General features: G+C 33.1%; 1 protein-coding gene across 1 annotated transcript; it reads left to right on the forward strand.

Moving 5' to 3' along the window:
* Window positions 1-388: 388 nt before the first annotated feature.
* Toll-7 (Toll-like receptor 7) lies at window positions 389-6,295 on the forward strand. The gene has a single exon (XM_035092752.1). The coding sequence runs from the start codon at window positions 763-765 to the stop codon at window positions 4,729-4,731; it is 3,969 nt and encodes a 1,322-aa protein (XP_034948643.1). The 5' UTR covers window positions 389-762; the 3' UTR covers window positions 4,732-6,295.
* The last annotated feature ends 7,263 nt before the right edge of the window (window positions 6,296-13,558 follow it).

Below are 13,558 nucleotides of genomic sequence, written 5' to 3' on the forward strand. Positions count from 1 at the left end.
ATAATAAAATCATTGAGTAAAAAAAATTTAGAAAATGGATTGACTAAAAAAAAAAAGATTTATTATTATTTGGTTCTGTGCCCTACATGAAAATATATTTGGAAATACATTTTAAAAGATTCAACATGATCCCTTGAGACTGTCACCAGTAGGCTGGACAAGAGATCTCATTTCTTGTGTCCTTTACTTTACCTGGCGGTATGGGAGAACCATTGTCCCTTTTGGAAGACGACTAAAGAATGAATAGGCCGTCATTTCGACAGGGGTTGGTTTCTCCCTCCTCCTGGAAATCGAGTTTGGTTTGGCCGTATGGTGGCGCAGTCTCACGACGAAGTGGTGGAAGTAGTTGCCCTGAAATGCCTCCACCCGTCACACCAGTCCAGTCAGTGTGAGTCGAGCGTGCGGATGATGCGTACGTTTACTCCGAGAAGACGTGAAAGTACTGTATTATTATGCTGTGGATAGAGGAACCGTTCGTTAGTTTAACGTGAAATATTTAACAGCAAAATAATAATTAGTGGTGCTACAGACGAATGTTACGAAATTTCGTAACATAATTAAAAAAAAAAAAAAAAATTACAAAATAAAAAGATTAATTACAAGTTTTAAAAGAGGTGTTTAGGTGTTGTGTAAAGTTGTAGGTGTAAAACTGAGAAAAAGTTTTTAAAATGATCCAGTGTAGACTTTTGTGATAAAAGTGCTACTATTTTTTTTTTTTTTTCAAAGTTCATCTGTTGGTTTCGTACTGGCCGGATTATTAAAATGGCTGTGAAATGCGGATGGATTCCAAGGATGTATGTGATTGTGGTGGGTTTGTTATGTCTGTTTGGGATGACTTTTGAAGGTGCGCTGGCTTCGTGCCACTGGTCATCCGACGGCAACGATACAAGATCTGTTGTGTGTACTTTGAAGACTTTAGATCCATCCGGAGTAGCAGCTTTACTTCCACCTCTCGATGGTGCATTCAAGCTGCGTCTCAGTTGCAGTAACGTCCATCATTTTGAGAGTATTATCACTGGGGAGAGTTGGCATCGTTTAAGCGGTTTACATGAGCTTTACATTGATGGATGTAAAATTTTGAGAATTCCAGAAGCAGCTTTCCAACCATTGAATGAGCTCAAGCGCCTTACCATACGTACATTAAATGCCGAATGGGGTACAATGCGCACGTTAGAACTAACTGCGGAGGCCCTTGCTGGCCTAAGGGAGCTTCAAACACTTGAAATAGTCGATAGCAATCTCAGGGTACTGCCGAGAAACGTTCTATGCGGTCTTAACAATCTTCAAATTCTGAACCTGACGGGGAATCAATTCCGAGAGATAAGCGAGGTCGGGTTGGCTGATGTGCGAGCCAATCGTGCCGATTGTCACGCAGATATCCGAGCGCTGGATCTCTCTCACAATGAGATAAGGAATTTACCGGAAGATAGTCCACTCTCAGGGTTGAGACAACTTCAAGAGCTTTATCTCCAGCACAATTCAGTGGCTGAAATAGCTAGTGATGCACTCACTGGACTCACTAGTCTTCGTGTGTTTAATGTCAGCTACAATAAACTGGACACACTGCCAGAAGCTCTATTTGCAAGCACTCGAGATCTCAGGGAGATACACTTACAACACAATGAACTACGAAATTTACCCCGAGGCACGTTTACACGACTAGAACAACTTTTAGTTCTAAATTTGGCTGGAAATCGCTTGGGAAGTGACACAGTTGACGATATGACTTTTCTTGGATTAATAAGACTGATTGTTCTCGACCTTTCATATAATACTTTGACCCGTATTGATGCAAGAATGTTTAAAGATTTATTTTTTCTTCAAATTCTTGATCTTCGTAATAATTCAATCTCTCACATTGAGAGCAACGCCTTTTTACCGCTTTACAACCTTCATACTTTGGAATTGTCTGAGAACAATTTGCACTCACTGGGACCTCAACTTTTCAATGGATTATTCGTTCTCAATCGTCTAACGCTCTCCGGGAATATGATCGCTTCAGTGGACCCTCTAGTATTCCGGAATTGTTCAGACTTGAAAGAACTCGACCTGAGTGGGAACCAGCTCACTGCAATCCCAGAAGCCCTTCGTGATTTAACCTTCTTAAAAACTCTAGATCTTGGTGAGAACAAGATAACAGAATTCCACAATGGGTCTTTTAAAAATCTTAATCAACTGACAGGACTACGTTTGATCGGTAACGAGATTGGAAATCTTACGAGTGGAATGCTGTGGGACTTACCAAACTTACAAATCTTAAATCTAGCAAGAAATAAGGTTCAACACATTGCGCGAGATGCTTTCGAACGTAATACAAGACTTGAGGCAATTCGTCTTGATGGGAATTTCCTCTCCGACATAAACGGGATATTTGCCAGCATTGCAAGTCTTCTCCTGCTTAATCTCTCGGAGAATCATATCGAGTGGTTCGATTATGCTTTCATCCCAAGTAACTTGAAGTGGTTAGATATACATGGAAATTTTATTGAAAGCCTGAGGAACTATTATCAAATTCGAGATCTTAAAGTGCGTACTCTTGATGCAAGTCACAATCGAATAATGCAATTAACACCACTCTCTGTGCCTGACAGTGTTGAACTACTTTTTATAAACAACAATTACATCACCAATGTTGAAGCCAACACGTTCACTGATAAAGTAAATCTCACGCGTGTTGACATGTATGCCAATATGATTGAATCAATGGAATTGGCTGCTCTAAGATTGACACCTGTACCAGAGGGTAAGTTTCTGCCAGAGTTCTACATTGGTGGTAATCCCTTCAATTGCAACTGCTCGATGGACTGGCTGCTTGTGATTAACAACATGAGTGCTCTCCGACAACATCCACGAATTATGGACCTTGATAACGCGATGTGCCGAGTGTCTGGCCCTCGTGGTACAGCTATCGTTCCTGCTTCAATGGCGAGACCAGAACAATTTCTCTGCCGTTATGAAGCTCATTGTTTTGCTTTATGTCATTGTTGTGAATTTGATGCTTGCGATTGTGAAATGACATGTCCGTCAGACTGCAAATGCTATCACGATCAAACATGGAATACCAATGTCGTTGATTGCTCGGGTCTTGGCACACAAGATATACCTCGACGGATACCAATGGATGCCACAGAAGTTTATCTGGATGGTAACGATTTCCGTGAGCTACAAAATCATGTATTTATTGGTCGTAAAAATATGCGTGTACTTTATGTTAATGCTAGTGGTATTGAGTCAATTCAAAATCGTACATTTAACGGCCTAAATAATCTACAAATTCTTCATTTAGAAGACAATAAAATTCACGAGCTCAAGGGATTCGAATTTGAGCATTTAGCACATTTACGTGAATTGTATCTACAGAATAATTTAATAGCATACATAGGAAATCTTACTCTGTTGCCATTAAGATCATTAGAAATTCTTCGACTGAATGGAAATCGCCTGGTCACGTTTCCTGTTTGGCAAGTCACTCTCAATACACGATTAGTCGAATTATCGCTCGGCGGTAATCCTTGGTCTTGTCGCTGTAAATTTCTTCAAGAATTGTCGTCATGGGTATCTGACAATGCCCATAAAGTTATTGATGCAAGTGACGTATGGTGTTACAATAATGAAGCAAGACCAGCATATCGTCGTCGTCTCAATGTCAATGAAACAGCATGCTCGGATTACTTTGCACAAGGTGGTGTCATCGAAAGCATCATGGTATCAGATTATTTGCCAATGGTTGCAGCAACACTCTCAGCAGTTTTACTTCTTCTAGTACTCACCGTACTTGCTTTTATATTCCGGGAGCCAGTACGCACGTGGGCCTACTCACGTTACGGCGTGAGATTCTGGGCAAAATCAACACAATCTGAAGATAAAGAACGTCTTTATGATGGCTATTTTTGCTACAGTCCAAAAGATGAAGATTTTGTATTGCATTCATTAGCCGTTGAACTTGAACATGGACCAAGTGGACTCCGGCTGTGCCTTCATCATCGAGACCTCCCATGTCTTCGGGCGGCCGCGCCTGTTGTTCTAGAAGCTGCTGAAGCCTCGAAGCGCGTCATCATCGTACTCACGAGAAATTTCTTACAGACTGAATGGTCACGTTTCGAGTTCCGTGCGGCTGTGCACGAAGCCCTGAGGGGTCGTCCAGGTCAGCTGGTTGTTGTCCAAGCTGGCCCAGTTGCACCAGAAGCTGAAGCTGATCCTGAATTAAGGCCATATTTGCGCACCGCAACAACACTGAGATGGGGTGAAAAACGATTCTGGGAAAGACTGAGGTTTGCCATGCCTCCAGGTGATGCACTCAGGCATAAATCCTCGTCTCTATATAGACGGAATGTCAACACCTACACTCTTGAAGGTCGACCAGAAAAGGAAACATCAACTCTACGAGTTCATGGGCACATAGCGGGTCATCACCATCCACTCTTCAAGGACGCTCCAGAACTACTTCAAGCGCCTCCAGCCTACTCCAGTACCGCAACTCTTGGTCAGAATAATCAAGCTAGACTTGAACCAGGTCCAAGAGACAATTCAGTCAACTCTGGTGCAAATCCAAGTCCTAGATTAACAATGAATCGCGCGTATCAAGAGGGACCGGTGGATGCTATAAATGAGAGTAGACGACCTCTATCAGAACACATTTACTCGTCTATTGATTCTGATTATTCGACTCTAGAGAGAAATGCTTGGAGACAACAGCAGCCTCCACCACCTGGGCAAGCGTATCTTGTATAATTCTCACGCTGCAGAAGATTTACTTGATAGCTATTCAAGGCACAAGTGAGATAAAGATGCTTGTCCAAGACAAACAGCAGGAAGATGCAAGAGTCATTGCTTGCAATTGCCCTCATGGAAGGACTGCAGTGCGCGCAACATACTGACTACAAAGATATACGAACAAACTCGAAAGCAACACATACCTTTGCTGTTCAGGCAAGCGTGTTTCAAACGTATTTTTAGCGATCATGAATTCAGTTCAACGTTAAGCGCAACACTTTGAAATACACTCGTCGTTACGACGTCTAGTCAAAGGGAATTGTCTTGACTTGCGACGTCAGAGATGGGCAATTTCATAATTACACAGAAGAAGAATAGAGCCAGTGTACCAGTGAATTCAGTGAATTGTAAATGTAATGGTTGTGTTCTTCATCATTTTCTTCCGCTGTAGGTCTTTTGTGATATTTTTTAATTACTTTTGTTCATTTCACAAGAATCTAATCAATAAGATATTACAAATAGCGATACAATGTTTTAGTATGACAAGAATGTGCACTCAAAAAGACATTTCACACAGGAAATGAAACGTGATTTATTTTTTTTTGTTTCAAAAGAACTGACTTAGTTTTTATTAAAGTCTTGCGATAAATTTTTGACGTTTGAAAGCGATTATATTTTTTATGAGGTTCGCGCAGACGTCTTGATATCAGAAAAAAGGAAAAAATCTTACTCATTAAATGTCGTGATTGTTTTTAGTTTTTTTTTTATTTTGTATAACCAGAGAAATGTGTGTGAGAGAGAGAGAAAGAGGCAAAAAAAAGTATTTATGAATGAATATAAAATACAATTTTAGTTATGATAATTGACGTTTCCATTCAAGACAATATCTCTTTTATTCAATCACATATAATCAATGTGATTGATGAAAAAAAAAATAAATAATAACTTCGATAGTTTTGTCTTCTGCCCGTCCTAATACAAAACTATTTCAGCGTTGCATTGTAAAATACCGATGGCCTACCTCGCCACTGACTTATTAATCTTATTAAATATTATTTACTTAATTATTATGCTTGAAGAAAATTGTCATGTAGGGGTTTAAAAAATTCTTCCCAAACGTGGCACAGCTGTAAATATTAAAAAATAAGATATACATATATAAATATATATATATATAAAGAAGTATATTATAAATATATGAAACATGTGTATAAATAATATTAAGATGTTTATATAAAAATGAAAAAATTTCAAAAAGTTAGCATTGCTGAAAAAAAACTAAATATGAGAAATTAGCTAGGCAATGTTTTGTAATTTTATATGACTGACAGAAAGACAAAGGTTGTTGTATGATATGTAAATATGTACGTAATTACGCCTGATGTAAGATATACTCGCCATGAAAGAATTATTGAATAATAAATGTACATCCGGAGAAACTTAAAGTAAGCATCATACTATGTACGGCGACACGCGCCCGTACATTTACCCTTATATAATAAACACATTGTACATTTGCTATAATTCGATTATTTAAATTATGTGAATAAATTTATAACTTACGTTATCGTTTCAATTTAAATCAGTTTTTAATTTATTCCAACACCAAACAACATACGATTATCATATCCTATCACATTTCCTTTACCACATAATATATCAACACTCGTGAAAATTAGTTTGTTATTATCTCTGGACCTGCATATAATAAAAAAATGATGCAACGATATCTCAGTAATTATTATCTTATTATCATGTAGATAACAAAATCTAAACATAATTAAACTTCTTTGAAAACTTTCATTATTTCTTTTTCCATGAAGTGCAGTTGGTTCATCACAATTTATATAAGATATCATTCTTGAAAGTGAATCATTAGTATACAAAGACGTATTTTTTTCAAGTACCAAAGATTGATTAATGTAAAATATCTTTTAAATGATTTAAAAATATTATGAATGAGTGTGTTACATAAAAATCTATTTTCAAAACTAAATTCGTTCTTGGAATGTTACATCAGAATATCTTCATCATTAATAATATTTCTTCTTTTATGTTGCTGAGAAAATTTGTATTACATTGTGAAAAAGTATTACCTCAAGTTTTCTTTTTTTTTGTTCTTTGACTTTCTGATTAAAAGAAAACTTCATTAAATTATCATATCTTCACAAACTAATTTGTTTTTAAAAAAACATAAAGTTTAAATTAAGTATTTCTTGAAAGTTAAAATATAACAATACTTGATAGAAAGTTGTCTAAGCTAAATGGAGTGAATTCAAAACAATTTGTTCATTAAAAAATTAAAAAAGTTTAAAAATATTTTTCTCAACAAAATCATTATTAGTCAAAGTTTATCACGTTTTCTAACTTTCAAATTAAAATTAAATCATAACTCATGAAGAAATAATCTAATGCATTCTTTCACATCGATTAATTACTGCAGTAAGCAACCTCAAAATTAAATCATTATCCTGGTTGCAATTGATCTTGAAACTTGATGAAAATAATATAGCTGTAGAGATTATTTCATTCTCAGGTTTACAATCATCTTTGTTCGAGAATCCTTCACTAATTCTCATCATCGTACACCAGTGAAATCTCTATCTAACTTCAATCAGCACAATAGACATAGAGTGATGTACACGTACATTTATACTCGCACATTGTAACAATACAGCTTTAAATATAAGCAGCAGTAATACTACCATCAGAAATATCAGGAACTCTGGCAATGCATCGATCGAAGTCAGTCCTGCTATTCAGCATTGTGTGCATATTCATTATTGGAGTGGTTTCTACCCCTATAACTACCTTTTCCTGATCTTACCTAACCCCTTCTTCAGTCGAGTACAAATAATCGTTCAGCTTCTCAATTGTTCTCATGAAATCGAGGTGTTAATTTTACATAGACAATATTCCATTTATTTTCATTCTCAAACATTGTTCTGCTTAATCACGTTTTCAAAATTTCTCTATTATATATATAATATTTTCATAAAATAGTTTACGCTTGATCCATCTAGAGTTCATTAAAAAAAGTAAATTTAAAAAATTTCATCATTCATTGATGAGTATAAAAAAATGAAATTGAGCAGAGATATTTCAAGAATATATATATAGAATACTAATTAAAAAAATTTTTTTTTCATAAGAAATGACAACATGCATTATTAATAAATCATTAAAAAGTAATTTATTCTCAAGAACGTGTGAACACCATACGTACTAATCGATTTAATTAACATCTAAAAATAGAAAGAAAAGTAAAGATTTCTATTTTTTCGAAGTAACTATCAGCAATAATAAATGATTATTTTGAAATTATAAAACCAATCTAGTCTTTGAACTATTGTAATTAGTAATTAATAGCTTATTACATACAATAGTTTATGATTGCATAAATTAACTTGATTAGTACTAGTAAAATCGGATTATTATCAGTAATTACTAAAAATAATTAAATTACTCTGAAAGAATGTATTAAATTCTCATTATATTAATAATCAAATAGATAAATAATTACTACATTTAATAATGTAGCCTAGGGAGATGAATATTATACTGACGTGTGTAATATTACCATTAAATAAATTCGAGGAAGTTTTTGTTATGAAATATTTTTATGAAGGTCAGAATTCCACGTTGTAATGAAACAGACAGATGACAAGTAGACCACCTTAGTTTCGCCATGAATTACATAAATAAACGTTAGTTAACATCAGAGAGACGACTCATGCTGGATAACATCTCTTCTCACGTCTATGTCTCCAGTACAGAGCAAGCCGCACTAAGACCTGCCACAAATTCACCTCAGAGTTCAACGCAGTTATAATGCGTGTGTGTATAGGTTGTACACTTCTCACTATGTGTTATGTGATGAAGAACAAAGAGTGAACTTATACGTACACGTATTCTATCCTACATACATGTTTAACCATGTCCATGAACATTTACTACCAATGTGGTGCTCTGATGCGGTTGTTTCGGGCAACCCAACAATTCTCGTCGTCACTTTCCACTAACCTCCTGACCGTTAGCACCTCATGTAATCCATAATCGTTCATTATTTTTTATTCACTGACTTTTCACTTCCTTTATTATTATTTCTTCTTTGAGAATCATTTTTCCAGTTCATCAAACTTATTTTTCATCACTTGATTGGAGACAGTGATAATCATCTTGAAGATAAGAGGTTTATGAACGTGTATAAATTTGTATATCAGTTTACTTTATGAATGATTTTATAAGAAAGTTTCTCAGTTATATTCTGTGGCATATGAGATCACAAAGTTTCAAGTTTGCAAGTAACCTTCACAAGTCTTTCTCATCTCTATATATCTTTCTCTTTCTCTCAGCATGTGAATTTCTTAACTTTTGAGTGTTCAGTGCAAGTAGTTTTGGAGCGAATTCAGGAGTTAGGTCGAAATTGTTGGCTTTTCAGCTACTGTGAAAGTTTTAACGTCACATATTCAACTTACGATATTATTCACAAGGCAAAAGTATTCGTGTGAACGGAAATAAGAAAAACTCGACAGAATTAACGATGAGAATAGTCTCTAGAATAAATGAAAATTTCATTCTGACTCACACACTAATTTTCGATCAGATTTTCTTTACATATCTCCCCTATGAAAATGACATGGGATATATAACTGACATTTCTTCCAATCATCTCGCTGGATTTCCATTATTCTAATTCATTTCAAAAAATTAATCTGGTTTGACAGTAATACCATGGGATTAAATTATACCATTCCTAACGAAAACTCTTAACGTCGAAATATTTTATATTTTATGGTTAATTAAAGTATCAATATCATTAAGTTTTTTCAGCTATTATTACTTATAAAGGAATAATTTAAAAATATATACTCCCAAAATTTTCTTAATTTTCCTTTGAAGAATGCAGTTAGTTGGAGGAACGCTCATTAATGAGAAGTATTTTTAAAATAGTTGTAAACTTCCAAGGTGGTTTGACAACATCTGAGGTGTCATCTTAATCCACGTCGATCAGAATAACAAGTAAATTACGTTGAAAAATTTGTGAGAAGAATTTTTTAAAAATAATTATCTAATGAATATTACATGATGCTACAAGTAAATCATTATAAAAGAGAAATTTTTCAAGTGTAAAAAAATTCATTTTTCAAAAAATAAAAAACAACAAAATTACAATGTTCATTCTTTACACTAATTTAACAATAATAAACTGTTATAATATACTCACAAACATAATTATAATTTTAAATCAAAAAATATTCTCAAGTGACATAAACCGCCAAAGAAAATTTCTTAAGTACATTATTGGAAAGATTAATTCTGTATTCCCAGGATAAACAAATTTACAATAAAAGTATAACAATTCAAGATGATACTTGTGTTATATTATATTAGCTGGTAATATTATCGTTGAGTATATTTATACTTACCATAAGTGTTTGTTCAATGTGTTAACCATTCATAGCAAGATAACTTAAATGTTTACCCAAGATCATAGTATTTTCAACAAACAAAACCGTTACCAAAGTCAGTGCAAGGTATATACATATGTATTAGTCTTATGTATTAGAAATAAATGTTGAATATACGTAGAATGAGTTGATGGGTAGTCCATTCGATAAATGATGTACGGGAGTCTTTTGTCGCAAGTCCCCAGGGATGATCGGGCGGCATCAGACCTCCATACATGCACACGGCCGCATCGAATCAAGGGTAGTGAACTTGGTAGGGCGCTTAGGTTTGTGACGAATTAAACGAGCTCAACGTATAGCCCAAGTCACCCTTACTTGGGATCGCTCGAATAGGCCGCACGCTTCAAAAAAATCTATAAGAAATGTTGGAATAATTCAGCGTAAAAAGTCAGCGATTTTTCAACATCTAAGGAATATCACGACACTTCTTAAGCAGTGGGTGCAGCCACCTCCTTTTTGATTATTGTATATACATATATTTTTCTCGACATTTCTGCTCCTTCGAATTCGTCACGCGACGTGACACCAGCTGCCGCGCCATCGACTTTTTTAATAAGCATAAAATCGTAACAGCTGTCGCGAATACCGAGAAAAAATACGCGTGCCTTCCTCCTTATCGCAATAAACTTTGCGTGGAATAACAATTGATACCGTGTTACGTATAACGATATGTAAAAATGTTAGATCAATACATTTTGCTATATATGTTTTTTCAAATGTAGATGTGTTTTAATACACAATATGTATTCCGTGTATGTAGCTATTGTATACAATAATAATAATACTTATTGACAAATTTATATTCTTTATACATACTATTTGCATTTTTAACAAATAAACAAGAATTATAGTTCAATAGTAAGCTAATATCATAGATATTAAAATATGTAAAATCATCCTATACAAAAATATTATCAATATCATTCGCTATTTTATGCTTTTTGCGTATTATTTTTAACTCAACAAAAAAATATTATTTCCCTAAAATTTGCCAATTTGTTTTTGTTTTGTTTCCATTGTTTTTACTATCATATGTAAAAAATTTTTCCCAATAAAAACAGAATATTTTGATAACTTTATTTTTATTATAAAAATTATTATTTAAAGTGTTTTGAAATAAATATGTCATCTGAAAAGTTAGATTTATCGCACGAATTATACGGATATTTTATTCTCATTATTTATCGAGCAACCCTCGGATTAGGTAAATGTTCCGATTAGTAACGGGCTTATTCTTATTAGCAATTATAAAAAAACTTAATTAGTATATCCTTTGTGCACTTTTCCTATTATAGATTGTAGGATGAAATGAGGGATCAATATCAATTTTTTTCTTTGATTACATGAACGTGATATCTGTGTGAAATTGAGAGACTGAATTATTTAATCAGGTATCGAGAATCGATAAAATCCTTCAAAGCTATCCTCTTAGGATATTTATTCCATGCATTAAATGTTTTATTTTTTTTTCATACAATTTTCTGATTGCTTAAATTAAATAAATAATTATTTTTCAACTCTAGTACTATTTAATAAGGTACACTGAGATATCAAGTAGTGTCAATCAAAAACATTACATCACAATTAAATAAATAGTTATCAACGAAAAATAATATTGTGAATCAAATACGTAAGTCGTAGGTTCATGTGGTATTTTCTTCTGGTTTGCGTAAGCTCGTTAACGAATATTTTATTAATCTATGTGCTGGTATTCGAATAATATTATGAAAGAACTATTATTATAAACTACTATTGCCAAAGTTTTATTTTTCAAAGAAAAAATATAATTATTAATTTTAAAATGTTTGAATTCTTTTTTTATTCACTGATTTTCTTAGAATTGTCGAATATTTCGATTTCATTTTTCTTTCAACGTGTGATTCTTTAAATTACAGTTACAAATAAGATATCGAAAAAATTATTTTCAGCACGAATAGTTACAAAATTACTTCTGCTCCAAAAAGCAATTTTTTATTTAACATTAATTTCATTCGGTTCATCACTGATTTGAGATCCTAATTTTATTTAAAAAAATATGATTTATATATGCAAAAGTATGTCGTCAGAGTGTGAAAACTCATCTTCAGGGTCACAGTGTCAATAACTTTATATCTTAGAGCATCAAATGAACCCTCTTGAGGCTCACGTCAAAATCTTAGCATCGAATATAATTGATTATGTAGTAAATCAGTGGTCTGAAAAAATTTAACCCCTGTTTATTCAGAACAAGAAGAAGGGAAGCTCTTGGTATTGTGCTTAGGATAATAATGATGTACGAGAGCAGTCGGTAATGGTCGGTTTCATCGGCTGTACGTGAGACACGCTCAAGTAATATTTTCCAATATTTCTTCCTAGAATATTTTTTCATGATATTCGTTCTTCTTAAATACTTTCGTATATGCTTCTAATGAATGCAATTAAAATAGTCCAATGCACAGTATGCAACTCATTTAGGTAAATTGCCCACGAAATTGGTTGGCATGAATAACTGTTTCATGTGAACATAATAAAAATTTCAATATAAAATTGTTGTAACACATCACCGGTAATTATTAATTAATTTTCCCACTTAATTTACTGTATTTTTTTTCACAGTTATATTAATTATATTAAATGCAAATTAATACGGAAATGTATTGTATGAATTCAAATAATTGTCTGTGCTCTGATTTTTATTTAACATATTATCTCTGATTTTTTTGTTTCAATGTTCATTATAATTTAAATATCCTTATTTTATTAATTAATTTTTTTTACAATTATTGAACCCAAAATAAAATAATCATTTTTTTTTATTTGTAGTAATGAATTGTTAATTTAATTTCTTACCCTTGATTTATTTACATACTCCAATATGATAAAAAAATTGCTCGACTTTCGAATTATTTTTATAATTTATGTTACAAAACATTCAAACAACCTGATAGAAGAATATTTGTGGGAGTTTAATATAATCATAAAAGATTTATAATTTAATCATTTGTCGTTCAAATCATTTTTATCGGCTATGTTCGATGTACAGATGTAGGTAGTGCAATATTGGTATTCATTTTCTAGAGAATATATTCATTAATATTGGATACGATAGTTACATAATTCCATTCACAGCTGTGAAATTTTATGTTAAATATATAAGCATAAGTTCATGTGACAATATACTTGAAATTGAATAATCTACTCACTATTTTCATTGACCTTTGATGTTATCAATACCACAAGATTATTAATAGGACATTATTATAGTGATGATATCACATCAATGGTTATCAGATATCAAATAATATATTAATTTTCTATTTCTTTGTATCTATTATTCCGAACTAATTAGAAATATTTTCAATTGTGTGGAAATTTAAAAAAAAAAAACAATAAAT

Source organism: Chelonus insularis, unplaced genomic scaffold (genome assembly GCF_013357705.1).
Source record: "Chelonus insularis isolate UGA/USDA-ARS -01 unplaced genomic scaffold, ASM1335770v1 contig_94_pilon, whole genome shotgun sequence".
Taxonomy (NCBI): Eukaryota; Metazoa; Arthropoda; class Insecta; order Hymenoptera; family Braconidae; genus Chelonus; species Chelonus insularis.